At 46.2% G+C, this 15,851-nt stretch overlaps 1 protein-coding gene across 3 annotated transcripts in view; it reads right to left on the minus strand.

The window, feature by feature from the left end:
* Nucleotides 1-519: 519 nt before the first annotated feature.
* The window catches only part of fam184ab (family with sequence similarity 184 member Ab), a 62,363-nt gene continuing 47,031 nt past the window's right edge, over nt 520-15,851 (minus strand). The window contains exons 16-22 of one of the 3 annotated variants that reach the window (XM_029140629.3): nt 15,615-15,742; nt 13,257-13,441; nt 11,147-11,293; nt 7,987-8,104; nt 7,812-7,916; nt 6,395-6,675; nt 3,063-4,053 (exon numbers count right to left, since the gene is read on the minus strand). In XM_029140629.3, coding sequence (XP_028996462.1) covers nt 3,972-4,053; nt 6,395-6,675; nt 7,812-7,916; nt 7,987-8,104; nt 11,147-11,293; nt 13,257-13,441; nt 15,615-15,742 — 1,046 coding nt within the window. In that variant the 3' untranslated portion in view covers nt 3,063-3,971. Of the gene's footprint in view, nt 1,763-3,062; nt 4,054-6,394; nt 6,676-7,811; nt 7,917-7,986; nt 8,105-11,146; nt 11,294-13,256; nt 13,442-15,614; nt 15,743-15,851 lie in introns of those variants that run through there. The other 2 variants (XM_055506628.1, XM_029140630.3) reach the window with 2 other exon arrangements.

Below are 15,851 nucleotides of genomic sequence, written 5' to 3' on the forward strand. Positions count from 1 at the left end.
CTCTAGAAATAAACATATTAAAAAAAGATCAATAGAGAATAAAAAAAAAAGTAGTTAAGATATTTTCCAAGAATGAGTACTTTGATGATGATGAAAATGACTTTGTGTAGAGACGGAAATATTTGTGAATTCATTAATCAGTTGATGCCTGAAAGAATATTTCTGATTTGACATTGAAATGGAAAATGTGTTTAGGTGAAGTACAAACTAAAAAATTAAAAAGTGCAACAACTGTAACATTTAGCAATATAATCTACAGACCTTAACAGTGTCAGCATGAAAAACATGTTTTTCTTTAATTTGATAGAAATAATTCTTAGTTGCAGGTGAAGCTGGAGGATCATTTATCGCCATATGAAGCAGTTAATAAAGTTTATCTTATCTTAATGTATTTACACATCATTAATCTACTTTTGTCATGAGTGGAGGCTTCCTTTAAATCCTAATATGTGGATAAATCTTTGGCATGTTGCACATTGATTTATGGTGTTTTTCAGTAACACAGACCATAACAACATGTGAAGTGAGCGCGGATACGCTGCAATAAGCATTTATTACGGTCAGGTCAGACAGGGCCCCAAAGAAATATAGGTGAAATGGCAAGGTCAGCTGTAAAGCCTATCGTGTTGGGACTACGGGGAAAAGGTTAAACACTCTGGTTGAACATTAGTGATGAGGCACATTACTCATTACGCTCCAATAAATGCATGCGTTTGGTATCGTAACAACAAACCCGCTGAACATTCACCAGACGCCAACAAACGCTATAACATCCAGATGAAAAACAGACAAGCTGAGCTCCAGAAAAGCAGAACATTGTAAAATCAACTGCAGATATAAAACAATGGAATAATGTGTTTTATTAATTCAATTAGTTTATTCAAATGTTTAAACGGAGCAAACTTTAGTATAAATGTAATATTGTAATAAGTTTGTTTTAAACTGGATCACACACGTGAATCCTCAGTTATTCCCTCCTAACGGCTCAGAGGCGTCCGCTCCGAGAGGAGGATGTGATCTCTGATGAGTGTCTGCCGTCGCTACCAGCACCAGCTCCGCCTCACGGACCAGAACTGCAGTCTGTAAGTCTTAATCTTACTAATGGAAGTGTGTTGAGGAGATGTGTTGTGATTTGGTGCTAAGTAAATAAATGGAATTCAGCTTATTTGCTCGGCACCGCTGTGGTCAAATGGTGAAAAATACGGCGCTTAGACGTTTTTAAAGCCAGAACCATTTAGTCCTTAAAGTTTATAGTAAGGCCCCATTAGTTTTTATGGCCTGCGTGTGGCTGCTGCATTAAACTGGAATTACCCCACTGCACTTTTACGCCTCCACTAACAAGTGAAAAACCGGTTCCCACGTGTCTGGTCTGAGTTCTGAGCCTTTAAATATTCTAATGTTCACGCAGGACAGGAAACACTCAAACTTTTACCTCCTGAGAAATGAAATGATGAGCAGCGTATGGTTAATTTATATTAAACAGTTATTTATTCACGCAATGACTTTGCTGTAAACAGCTGATCAGACGTCCACAGTCCATTTTAAGCAGAAGCTCCACGTCCTTCAACCACTAACGGATGAATGAACGGAGCTACTTGAAGAGCTTGAACTTGCGCAGCAGCGGCTGCACGGCCTCTTTAGGGTACGGCTTCAGAGCCAGGCAGGTGGGGATGTTCTCGGGCTGCTCGATCCACAGCTTGTGGGACACACCTGCCTGAGTCAGGTTCTCCGCCAGGCTGGAGAGCGCGGCCTCATCCGGAGCCTGAGGAAAACAAACAGCGAGAACGTGTCACAGCGGAAACGAATGAGAACCCTTTATTCTGGGCCTCATCATCATCTTCATCATCACGATCACGGTTTAATTACATTCAAGCATTTTAATGATGTACTAAACAAACAATGATGTTAACGTCACTGAGAGGAACCTCTATTAAGTGTAAACTGGGGTGACGTGTTTACACGTGTTACAATACGAACTCCATTCAAAATTTCACATTTTAAAAAACTACTTGAGCATTAGAAAATCCCAGCATCTTCTAGAAAGTGACCCACCATCACGGAATAACATTGGGAGGCATTTATTTAATTCGGCACAACCTTAAAGGCTAAACAGAACTTTAATTCTGGTCCAATTAGCAAGTAAACATATAATCTGTGGGGTACGTTAGCTAGCTAGCTAACTAGCTAGCTTAAAAGGTGTTGACGCTAGAGTGAGGGAGTTCTGAATGGAGCTCGGCTCCGTCTCACCCCCAGCACCACTTTGTGCATGGAGTCCAGTTCGGCCAAGTACTGCTGCGTGTCCGGGTCCGAATAATGCACGTGGATGGCGGCGGTAGCAGCGTGACAGGCCTGCGTGATCACCGCACCCAGAGTCCAGGACAGCTTGTGGACCAGATCCGACCGGACCACAACATACTGGACTAGCCGACCTGGAGACCCAGGTCCTGAAGCCGCCATGTTCAGCCGGCAAAGGAACCAGTTCAGGGCTTGTTTATGTTCCGGGTCAGAAGCAGAGCGTCTATAATTCAGACTGAATGGCGCCCTCTGGTGGTTACGGTTAAACACGGGGAAACATAACGAGGCTACTTGCGGCACCAGAACCTTTATAAATCCAAACAGGCCAGTTATCATTAACCTGATGTAAAACTGTCTCTGTGTAAGCTTGAGTAGAATTCTCTCCTACTATTCTGCATAATTGCCAAGATTAAAAAACTTTAAAATAACATAAGTCAATTAAAAGTGCAAACAGTGAATAAACAATGACTGCGAAAAACCTTGTAAACTGTTACTGTTTAAGTGTCTTTAATTTTTTAATATTACAGTTTGTTGACACCTTGGGAACATTTATTACTGTCAAAACTTGACATGGGATGTGTTGTGTGACGTGTGTGAGTAAAACAAAAGGGCTCCAGATGTTTAATAATCCTTGTTTTATTTGACCTGCAGCCTAAAATGCAAAAAAACTCTATATGAAATATGGACATAAAAGAGAAGCATCCAACCTTCATGTTTGAGCAGCTTTAACCAGACAATGTGAGTAAAAAGTGAAATGTTTGAAAACATTAAAACATAAAGTCAGATTTATTTCAATAAAAGGACAAGCAAACACAAGTAAATGTCACAATAATTATTTATTAAGCATACACATTATAATATAAATATAAAATATGCTATTTTGTTTTTAAAATTGGTGAGACATCATTATATCTGTGTTGAGACAGACAACCATACAAACAGGTTTTAATATTCTACCAAAATCTGCTGAAACTTCTACGCAGCGGTAACAAACTTGCCATGATGGTGTCATCCTAAAATCAGAGCCTGTATTCATGGAGCATATCAGAGAAGTGTAACTGATCTAGGATCAGGTCCAAGTAAATGTCACCATAAATGAAAAGGCAGACTGGTCTTAGATCAGCCCTGCTAGTCTAAGATGCTGTATGCAGTGGGCCCACGTACAGAGAGGACAATAACCTACCGTATATTTCTTTATACATATATTTCTTACTGTAGTCCAACAATGGCGTTTAGCAGCATGATAATGCACCACTCATTTATTTTCTAGTTCCAAGAAACTGCAAAATAAGTTAGGAGGTAAAGAAACAAAAGAAACATCGAACATACTGATGATCATTGTCACTGTACTAAGAGAGAAACTCGTCCACAGTGAAACAACCAGAGATAATCAAACAATCAAATCAGATCAGTGATGATGACGCTTTAATGGTCAGGATCGGGTTCAGTTCAGTCTCACCTCAGTCAACGGCAGGATTTTACCAAAGATTTGATTCTCAACCCACGCATCATTGGCTGAATCAAAAGTGAACTGACCCCAAACCAGCCAAGACTCATGACGATAAAAAAACAAATACTTTTCTTTTTTTCTTCTTTTTCTGTGTGTTTTTGTTTGTTTCTTTTTTTCAAAGTTTGGTTGACATGCTGAATCCTCGTGTTCGCAGGTTTGTGGTCAATCAAAAGGAAAAGTACTGAGCGAACCACTCCTGGCGCTGGGCGTCGGCCGGGTCGATGCTGGAGTCCTTAGTTTCAGGAGGGCTTCGGGTCGGGACACAGAACCACCACCAAAGGACAAATCAGGTCAGAGACAAACAGAGAGAAGTCAGGGAGGAAGCAGGAAGAAGGAAACACTACATTCAGTCCTAACGCTGACGGACACAGACGTCTGGTGGCGACGGGAAGAATTCACTTATTCAAACGCTGGTCTACTACTCAATGCAGTTCAAGTGTGTGTGTGTGTTTCTATATGTGTTAATCAGAATGGCTGTCCAGGTGTGTGTGTGTGTGTGTGTGTGTGTGTGTGTGTGTGTGTGTGAGTCACGGCTCTGTCCACACGGTGGAAGCAAAGACTCACAACAGACTCTCAGCAGCAGAGGAACACGTTCCCCTTTGATCCTGTTTTAATTAACGCTGCTGCTCAAACTGCCTCACGTGCCAGCGTTTCGGCAGCGACGCCTCCAGAGCTGCTTCATCAGCATCAATCGCACGCCGGCTTCTCCGTGAAGTGTGTGTGATGTGGCAGGAGCAGGTTTAGGCTGAACGTCCATAACGTGGTTCTGCTGCAGCTTCTTCCTGACTTTGTCCTCGTGCTGTTCCCAAAGTCTGAACTAATTAGCTCGCGTGCGCATCAATCACCACAAACACCTACTGGAACAACTTTCCTAATTGGTTTCCTCCTAAATAAACAGTCCCACAACCCTTGGCGGCCTTTACATTGTGGAAGGGTTATTTTCTGCACTTGATTTCATCCCAAAAGGCCTCTTTTATTCATGCAGCCTAATAAATCATGTTTATACTGAACATAGTGAAAATATTATACACAACACAGTATAAACTGGCTTAATTCGTTAGCATGTTCAGCCAATTAACTGCCACATATGCAAAGTTTAAATAAATGCAGCTGATGAATTTTTAATTAAAAGAGAAATTTATTAAGAAGAAAAGCACAAAGTTTGGGTTCACTGCTTCCTTTGGTGCCTGATGTCAGTTCATATTCCATCAGTCATCTATTGCTCAGCATCAACCTAATAGAGCCTCGACTTGTTTCACAGCATCGTTAAACAGACGTAGGTTGGAGACTGAACAGACTAATTAATTTAGATTAGATTTATCACTGGTTAAAAGCTCTTTGAAAGGGTTAAAGACTTTAAGACCTCATGATTTAAACGGGTCAGATTACAAATTGCTTTTCTCCGTCTCTTAGGAGAAGGGTTCCGTGGGAACTGTTTGTCAAGAACAAAGAGTGTTCAGGGAGAGGAGGGATGAAAACATTTCAAGGCAGATCTATAATATCTGACCTCATACTGTCACTGCTTCACACACTGCTTGTGTGTGTGTGTGTGTGTGTGTGTGTGTGTGTGTGTGTGTGTGTGTGTGTGTGTGTGTGTGTGTACGTTGCGAGGTGTGGTGATGTGCATTTCGCGTTTCTTCAGAGAACCAGGATCACGTCCCAGACAATCAGTAGGTGTGATGTGATGTGTGCTGTGCATTGGAAAGCAGCCGCGTCTCGTTCGGTACCGGCAGGAACACATGCAGCAGAACGGACAGAACATACTTCACCCACACATGCTGCAGAGGACACTTCCTAACATGCACAGACACACGCTGCCAGTAAATGTAAGAAGCGTGTTACATAATTCACCCTCACAGAAGCGTTTACGTTATCAGCATAAGAAACCACCACACACAGAGGGACAGCCCACAGCAGGAGGCCACATCGACCTGGCTTCAGCTGCACAAGGCAAAACTGCTCTTTGCTTCATATCTAAACAGTCGTCTCCCCGCGTTCGAGGGAGAAAAGTGCAGCGTGTGCAACATGCTGAAAGCCAGCTGAAGATGGAGGATGGAGACACCCGAAATGACAGTGCAACAGGGAAACACAACAAATAGTGACAGTGTGAGCATGCACAGACAGCGTGAGCACATGCCCCTTTGACATTCCAAGGCCATTCTTTGAAGCTTCAGTCACATGTGTTTGGTTCAGCACCTTCATACAAGTAGATGTTATGCTGTCTTCATTTAGAAACCAGTGGAAGCCAGAATTGGTTGTTGAGTTGAGTGATGTTGCCATGGTAACCTGTATATTGTGAGTTTGTTGGGCTAAAATGTAACTTCACTTGTTCAAATGTGATGGAGAAGGGACGGAATGAGGAGGGGGGGTTAAAAGAACACGGGGCCCTGCTTCAGTCTGTGGACAAACTACTGACTAACACAGACGCACGAGAAGGTGTCCTCCATGGATCATGACATGGTCAGAATCATCCGACCGTGACCAGTGACAGCTACCAGGCTCCTCACCCAGGAGGAAGTCAGTTCCAATTAATCCATCTGACGCCCGGACGGAGCAGCCTGCTGCCCATCGGGCCTGAAAAGGTCTCACCTCATGAATTTCTTGGGTTCGGTGGGAGGGGTCGGCGGGGGAAGAGGTTTGTTGGAGTTGAGCTCAAGGTGGTGGAGGGGGGAGTTGGGGAGGGGCTCTAGACGGCCGGGCTGGGGCGGGGGTGGAGGCGGGGGCTGCGGCGGCTGCCCGCTCGCCGAGCCCCCCACGCCCACGCCCACGCCCACGCCCACACCCACGCCCATCCCCGCTGCCTCCAGAGCCCTGACACTAGGAGAGCTGCTGAACCGGCTCGCTGCTGTTTTCTCAGTCTTTTTCTTTTGCTACACAGAAAACAGAAACAGGAGGGGCACGAGGGTCAAAAAGGAGCAAGAGGGAAGTTCAAAGCAAAATAATAACAAAAAAAAAAAGAATAGAAGAATGGAGTCAAAAAAAAAGGGTCGAAACGGTCCAGCTGGTGAGAGACAGAGAAAGAGCAGCAGGCTCTGATTGAGGCGGAGTGAATGGATCATCTGAAGACTGGCGCCGCTGTCGGCCGCCAGTCGCTCGGAGCCGCATGGAAATTCAGATGAGAAGAGATGCGTCAAAGCAAGTCTCACACTAACAAATGGCTTGGAAAGCAAAGGAACGCCGGGGACGCGGCCGCCGAGGCCAGTGGAGCTCAGCTGCACACAAACACGGACATGGATGAAGGCCACGCACAGCACACACGTATGTGGAGAGGGACACAGCAAGAGGAAACCATGGAGGTCATCGAGGGAGCGCCTCAGTCTGCTGCACGGCGGCCATGCGGCGGCTCCGTCACGGGCAGCTTCATGCGTTTCCACACCGACGTCACACACTACGCAGCAGAGCATCCAGACACGAGGTGCCGCCGTCGTTTAAACCCGATCGAACGGCAGCTGCACAGTCCGAAGGAAGCGGATTAGCTCCACTTTCACTGTGCTCAATTATTAATACGCTTCATAATACATACAACGGTTTCATGAATATGACTTTGTTGTAGATTTAACCAGAAATATTTTATAGTAAAATGGTGGAAAAACTTTCCAGGGGCTTTAAAGTTCTTGAAACCTCCTGTAAAGTTTAGAGACTTGGGATCTAACGAAGGACGTCTCGCTCCAATAAACAGGAACCACACAGTGAATAAGGACCTCCTCTCACTGTCCTCGACGAACCTCCTCTAACAGGACGGAACAAACGGGTTCAAATGGTTGTTTCTGTGGTGAAGCCTTCCTGTGGTTTTACTGGGACTTTAAAGCGTCCAGCCGCTTCCCTGTACTGGTCTGACACAGTCCAGCAGGTGTCCTGCTCGGCGCAGACGTAACGCGGGTCAGGACTCTGACCCGGTTCACCGGCCGGAGACGCGGGTACTGATGGGCGTGGGATGGGATGGGTGGAGCCCCCCGCGGCCCCCCGCCGCCCCTGTGTGTGGCGCCACGCGGCGGCGGCGGCCTACCTTGATGAGCGGGTTGATGACTCCTACGTTGGGACTGGCGTTGAACACCTTGTTGAAGTTCGTCTCCCTGTTGACGAGCTCCAGCTGGTAGAACTTCTTGTCGTCCTGGAGGAGAGACTCCTGTTAGCTCAGCGTGTGCGGCTCCAAACAGGAGCCTCTCTACTACTGGACCTACCACCAGCTTCTTGACCAGCGCCTCTCTCTCAGACACCATGTCCTTCAGCTCAGCGATGATCTGCAGGTCCTCTGGACGACTCTCCCTGTTCCTGAACTTCTCCTCTGTTCCTTCCAGCCTGTTTGAGGAGACACCACAGACAAACATCAGCCGTGGGTCAAGCATGAAGAGCAGCAGCAGCGGGAGCGGCCGGACTCTGAGGGCCTTTTACTTAACATTTATGGGCTACGAGGAGCTTGGCTCCACAGGGAGCGAAAAGATGAGTGACTGATGGTCTGTCGTTTTTGACTAGCGTTGGATCAATAAAACAGTGATTGCCCGCGGTCCCTCCATTCCAGGGTCGCATGTTGAGCTGCACAGTGCATCACTTGCTTGTCCTCATCAGGACCCGTCCCACAGAAAAGGGCTCAGCAGACACATTTAAACACAAACGTCTCAAACGCATCCCCGCGTTGTCGACTCGGAGCCCGTTGCGCTTTTTCCAACGCGTTAGGAGCGACAGAGAGTGGGACGACCTTTCACTTCCCACGATGCCGCAGTGCGAGGCGCCGAGGGGCATCTGTTTGACACCGGTGCCACGGCGTGAAATCACACCGGAGCAGCTTGTGGTCCTGATGGAGCGCGGCTCCTGCAGCAGAGACGCGTCTGCTCCTTCTGTGCGTCCGATGGTCGTTTCACCGCGTTCCCCGTGTTTGTCAGGCGTTTGCAGCGCAGGCGTCAGAGTCTGTGTTCGACCGAACTGGACTGTTTCACAACACGGGCAAATAGATTAGTGTCAACGGCGGTCGCGGTGGTTCAGTCTGGTGGAGAATCCATAGCCGGGTACAAATTCTCAAGGCTTTGTCTCGGCTCTGATTAATTATGTAGAAGGATGCAGGACGCTGGTCAAGAGAGTCTCCGTCTCCGGGGAAATTCCTAGAGACGCCTCTTTATTTGGTGAACTTACAAAACTGCCACGGAATGAAAAGTGCTGATCAGCGAAAACTGTTTCAGGAAACGGGTCAAATAAGACAGAAGCTTGACTAATTACGAGTCTTTAACCTTGAATCGTTGCATTCCATCATCTTCACGTTGTCATTTTCACATCGAGCCTCCCAGTGAAGTCCAGGCTTATTAACTTCCTCAGTGCATGAACCTAAAAACATGACCTGAATCCTCGGCTTAGCTCAGACTTCAAAATGAAGAATGTTTATCACCTCATGACTCTCATTTACATAAACTCTAATACTCTAATTAATATACTGTCCCCATCAGGGAGGAATGAATCCTGTAACAAACTCAATCAGAACAGACATTTAGAAGAGGATCATTATCGTGTAAACACCTGCTGAGCAGATCTGATGATCTAATCAGATCAGATGAGCCCGAGCTCAACTCCAAACGGACCCGTGTGCTGCTCAGTATAATGTGTAGCTGCTTTAGCGCGTTCACTGCTGATCTGCAGCTTGATGCACGTTCCTCCGCAGCCCAGGAGATGGTGCTTTGCTCTCAGCTGAACCAGAGCAAAAGGAGGTCAGCTCTGAGGAGCATCGTAGTTCACACTACGCCTCCTGCCTCCCTCACGTCAGCGCGCTGCTACAGCTTTCATACATTCATCCCATTGTTCAGCTCTAGAGCAAAGATTCACCTTTGAAGTCATTTGTCCAATCTTCCTCTTCCTGTAATCACCCACATACACTAACAAGCTCCACATCTCCCTCTGGCTGGATTCATTCTATCTATAGACGTGGCACAGAGTCGCCTGACGTCCTTGTCCTACTATATCCTCACTGGTTGTCATCAATAATTTAAATCATCTGCCAGTGGTGGAAGAAGTACTCGGGTCTTTCACTGAACTAAATGTAGCTGTAGTACAGTATAGTGGAGACATCCTCTGTTACGAGTCCTGCATTTCAAATGTTCAGGAAAAGCTTTATCAGCGAAATGCAGTGGGTGAAGAAGGAGCTCCTTCCTCCATTTAAACCACCACATTTAATGTCGTGGCTGAATTTTGGAGAAAGCCTTCAATGCATTAAAGTCAAAAGGCACGGTTTATAGTGAGCCAGTCATATTTAGTGTAGTGATAGCGGGTCATATGTTTATGTAGGGGTCAGGTGGCGCCGGCGGCTCAGCGGTTCTAAAACCTTTGCTCTGGTGCTTAACAAATGCCACAATTGTCCTTGGATTATTTTGGGGGAAAGGATTTATCCGCTGCATAATGTGGGTCGTGCTTGTGCACTCAGAAGTGAATGATACGACGTTTCCAGTTGTTACGTGAGTTAAAGCGCTGGAACCGGGACAGAAGCGGCCCGGCTCCAACCAGCAGCGCTGGCAGCAGGCGCTGCCGTCACACAAACACCATGCTGTCGGCAGAATGGACTCGTCTTCTGGTCTGTGTGGAGCCGACATGTTGACACAACATATTTGCTGAGACAAACAGACCAGAGATAAAGCGTGATTCATTGGCTCATGAAGTGAAATCTTTGGATCGCAGTCCCTCATTAAGTTGGAATCAGCTGTCTGTCAAAGCCCCGCGTTGATGCAGGTCTGGACTGGGTTCATGACGCAAACTGACTCTGTAACGCAGGCACGTCACGCCTCATGAATATGGATTTGAGAGCAGGAGACAATTCTGGCATTTGCGTTTCTTTTATCTTTGATTTCATGGAGTGTTGGGCTTTGTTTTGAAAAAGGAAGCGTATTTTTGCAGAGGAATGTGGCTTAGATGCAGATTGAGGGTAGACACACATCAGACTGCAGCAAATCTCTGGGCTGCCTTTCATGGTGAACCAGATTCATCACAAAGCGTCCTGCTGGGTGCTGCTGTTCAACATTGGACACAGGCATTAGAAAGAAAGTCATCACAGCTGGCTGCTACTGACAAACCGCTCCACCAGCTGTAAGTGATGACAGACACATGATTGAATGTGATGATGAATCAACAGGTAGTTCAGTCTGTAGAGGTAGGTCTAAAAGTCTAACGTGTGTCCTGATTGCACCCAGTAGAACAGGCTGATGACACTCATAATGCCACACACACACACACACACACACACACACACACACACACACACACACACACACACACACACACACACACACACACACACACACACACACACACACACACACACACACACACACACACACACACACACACACACACAGCAGGTGTACATACAGTATCTGCAGGGCGGAGATCTTGTCTTTCAGCACTTCCTGGGCCTTGTTGAAGTCTGACAGCATGTTCTGAGTGTCTCTGCTGTGGACGGAGCTCAGCTCGGTGAGCTCTCTCTCGTGCCTCTTTGTTAACTCCTGTTCGTGAGCTCTGAGGGAATAAGAAGACGACGTTGAGAATCCAGACGATGACTTGTAATTTGCCAGAGAAACACTGAACACTGAACTGGAGCGCTGTGTTGTCCTGCTGTACACAGTATATGATATTGTTATTTTTCCTGTGAAACATGTATGTGACAAAAGAATAGAAACATTTCCTTTTTAAATGTAGTAAAGCATGAAATGGAAACACCATGTGGAGTTTAGAGGCGCTGTGAGATGTTTTTACAGTCGGGTTCCTGTTTGTTTGCAAGAAAACTCGACAGGGAGTCTTAACCGCTGAACAGCACTACTGTTACTTAATAAAACAGTTTACGTGTGCATTGCTATATGCATTTATTTTACTGTATTTTGTGTGTTTTGGACATTTATAATTCCCACGGTTTAAAGATCAAACCGTACACTGACATATAGGACGTGTTTGATCAGAATGCGTATGTTCAGTGAGTGGAGAGGGTTAGAAATTCAATTTACCAGCGTTGTGCAGCTGGAGGAAATGAGCTAAAAAGAGGAAGATGATGAAAACGGGAACAAAAGATGATACTAATGAAAGAAAGAGGCTGATGAAATACGTAGAAGGAGAGCAGGAGGATGGAGGGGACGCGAATGTCTGTCTGCCTCTCACTCTGACTGGGCCAATTCTCCCTGAGGGGTGCACATCTTATCTCTCACTGCTTCCTTTTTATTTATTTATCAGCCTATTTTTATCCCTGTGACCAGTATTCAGATGGGGCGTTACGTAACTGAAGAAGAAATGTGCTGTGCATGAGCCTGGCAGAGGAGAGAGAGGACGCGTGTACATGAAGACGAGCGGCACACCAACACATGGTGGAGAAGGGAGTAGCTGGATCAGATTAGATTTACACTGAGAATTTCACGAGGCTCAGGGAGCAACATGATTATAGATTCCTTTTTTTTTAGCCTAAAATAATCCTCACATCCCGTCATCAACGTGCTTCTGACAAACGGAGACGGGGAGAGGGAGACTAAGGCGGCGCACGACAGAATGAGGAAGTGATTGGCTTCGCTTGTTTGGGGTTTCCTTTCATGTCAGGGTATTTTCATCAGGGCTGCAGCGCAGGGGTTGCAGAAACTATCATCATCCCAAAGAAACCAGTGAAGTAGCATGAACTGATGACGAGGTGCACAGTGAGAAGACATGAGTGTGGTGCAGGTGAGGAGGCACTGATATTAAGGCTGAAATCACTGATGATGCTTCTGAAGGAACAGCGAGGATTTCAAAGTGTATTTTTGACAGTTTATACAAATCAGCTACGGTTTGAAGAGAACAAATGGATTATGGCGTTTTCCAGACAGAGTTGGAGGCGAGAGCCAGGCAGGAAATTACCCTGATGGCACCAAATAGGCCACAGTTCACTCCCTCCCTGCTGTGCGGCGCTACCTGTGGGAGCTGTGACTAGGAAACAGGCGCCGGCCGCTTCACCGACCGACACACATCCGTCCCCAGGGATCAGCACTGAGAGTCGCAGGGCGGAGGCTGAGCATGAACTGTGCCATCACCTGTGCCTGCTCACCGCTAAAAATAGAGCACCAATGGAGGACGAGGAGCCAGAACCGCGGTTCTGAATTCATGAGGATGATGTTCAGAGGTTTGGTTGCCAGGTTACAGCGTGCTGAGATAAACGGCACTGTGAGCACACGGGTGATGGCTTCCTGGGCTTCGACTCCATGCATGTGTGCGAGGCACAAAGTCCATCTGTATCACTTCACTGTGATTAGTTTAGACACAAAGTATAGAAAAAAATCAGACTACACAGTGCGTGCGTGTGTGTGTGCGTATGCGCGTCCGTGTGTGTGTCCGTGTGTGCGTCGGTGTGCGTGTGTTTGTGTGCATCTGCGCGTCCATGTGCGTGTGTGCGTGCATGTGTGTGTTTGTGCGTTGGTGTGCGCGCGCGTGTGTGTGCGTGCCTGTTCTTATCTGCGCTGACTCGTACCTGATCTGCTGATTGGCTTCGCTGCGGATCTTGAGCACCTCCTTGCCCTTGAGCTCCAGCTCCTTTGTCAGCGTGCTGATGTTCTCGTTGAGCGTGTGGATCTGCCGGTCCAGCTGAGCGATGTGGTTCTTCCTCCTGGAAACCTCCTCCTGCAGCTCCGTGATGCGTCCCAACAGCTCACGCTCCTAGAAAGAGATGACACGCCGTCGGTTACTTCACCGCCTTCTAGTTACAAACCTTACAAACCTCGTTACAGCTCGGTAAATACTGGGTAAAGTGGGGGTAATATTTCAGAAATAACAAGGCAGAGTCGTCACTATTGTCACGTCATGTCACTATTATGCAGTGATTATTTTATTACTTATTTTTTATCGTCATAATAACTCTGTTGCAGTGTAATTAGTGACATCTTCTCTCTCATTACCTTGTCATTTCCACAATATTGACCCACCATTACCGCGCTGTTAATCACCACCAAATGCACTGTTCTACATTTCCCCACATCAAGTGTGGGCACCGTCTGACAGCTCATTTACATGAAATAGGTTGAAAAAGTTCTGAGTTTTAAAAGCGTGTGATGACTAACCCCGAGCGTTTGGAGAAATCTCAAACCGAACTAAAGGGTGGAAGTGGATCATTCGGCCCGTGCGTGATCACAGTTCTTCAATGACTTCACGTAAACAGCAACAAACTACCATCATGAGTCACGGCCGCTTGCAGAGCTGCTCTTTTCCTCCGCGCTCCTCACTGACACAAGATCTGGCTCACACTCGTCGCGATTTGGAAGTGAGCGTGAACAAGTGATTTTCTCCAACTGGGTTGGAGTGAAGAATGCGTTGGTTTGATCAGAATGAGTAAAGACGACACGCTGGCAGGCAACCTTTCCAACACAATAGGTCCTCAGATGCAGCATCGCTTTAATTAACAACTTCACAAACCTACTGCAACATGAACGCGGAGCATCACAGCCTGAAGCTTTGAGCCAATAGGATGGTTGTTAGCAGGACTACAGGCCGTTAACACGCACCCACTACCTGCTCTGCTGTCTCATTCACTCATTTAACTCTTATCTCCTCAAATATAACGGTTGAATAGAAGCCGTGTGACATTTTATCATCCTGTCCTCCTCCGATTCACCCGCTCCCTTTCAAAAATCTCACCTGAAATAAAAATGGAACTGGTGAGTTTTCCATTCCTTACTCTTTCACCCGCTTCTCTGTCAACACCTACTTTAAAATCACTGAAAAATAAATATGATAGTCAAATATTCATTGGGTGAAGGCATTAGCCCTCCAAATCTCTGGAGTGAATTAGCATAGAGTTTCCTGGACTACTCAAAATGCACTCATTGTTTTATATATGAGTCTCCCTGAAAAGTTGGCTGGTCATTTATCTAATTCAGTGTAAAAGCGAGAGCAACGATCAAAAACATTCCAACATAATGGAAAGAGAACACAACAGATAGGAGATGTCAAGAGATACTAATGACGTGATAATTGATCGGACAGCACTGTTAGATCAAACACATTAAGTGTCTCCAGGGAGACAGACGCACACAAACACACACAGGCTGCTTCATCAGTCTCTTCCTCTCTGCCTCTTAAGTAATTGGAGATATAAAAACATTATTTAACGCAGCGTGACGGCTGTCTGCTGCTGAGCCCACGACTCCAGTCGGGACGTTTGGGTTTGTGTGCCATCAGAGCTCTGGCGAAGTTTACACAGACTTAACACAAACTCTGAATGTGTCAGTGTGAACAAATTCCACATGCGGCGCGAGGAAACGATTCACAGCTTAATTAATGATAGGAAATTCACTTGTTGTGTTACAGCATGTGTAAATGAATCTGATAGATCATTTCATAACACAGGAGTCAGTTCCTTCTGCATCAGTGGTAAAACGACCCAGTAGTCAAGTAAAAGTGCAGGTACTTGTCTCTGCAAGTAGATGCCACTTCAAATACTTCAGTCAAGTAGAACTACTAAAGTGTGTACTCAAAGATACTTAGCACAAAAGGTGCAGTATAAAGAAAGCAATACATTTAGTGGTTGTGTGTTATGGATGTTGATAACATCTATCTGGTGCCGTTCCTCATTCATCATCACTGCTGCTGTCGGTCCTTGGATCCACTGCTTCATGTTCAGTCTGTGCATAAACGTGTTTAATGGTGTGAAGGAGGCGTCCTACAGGCTCAGCTCAGCGTGGATGTGCTCCAATCACACAGGCTCCACTTTAAGCGTGGAGGCAAAAAGAGGCAGGCTGGAGTTTGAACTCGTTCGCACAGAGCCATCGTTTCTATGCAGTGTTCGTTAGGACGTATATATGTAACCACAGTTTCCGTTCCATTGATGTCCTACCTGCGCCCGGTTGTTCTCCAGGGTCTTCTCCAGCTCTGCTTTGGCAGCAGTCGACTCCTGTTGGTGGGTCTGTCTCAGGTGTTCAATAGCCGATGCGTGAATGTGGTTCAGCTCTGATCGCAAAGAGGCTGTTGGGGAATGAGAGCTTGTGAATAAACAAGTGGAGAAGAGCAAAGTTGGAGGAGAATTTGCTGCTAAATAAACGCAGTAAATAAAGCGGTTCCTGCTTTGCAGATA

Source organism: Betta splendens, chromosome 24, assembly GCF_900634795.4.
Source record: "Betta splendens chromosome 24, fBetSpl5.4, whole genome shotgun sequence".
Classification (NCBI taxonomy): Eukaryota; Metazoa; Chordata; class Actinopteri; order Anabantiformes; family Osphronemidae; genus Betta; species Betta splendens.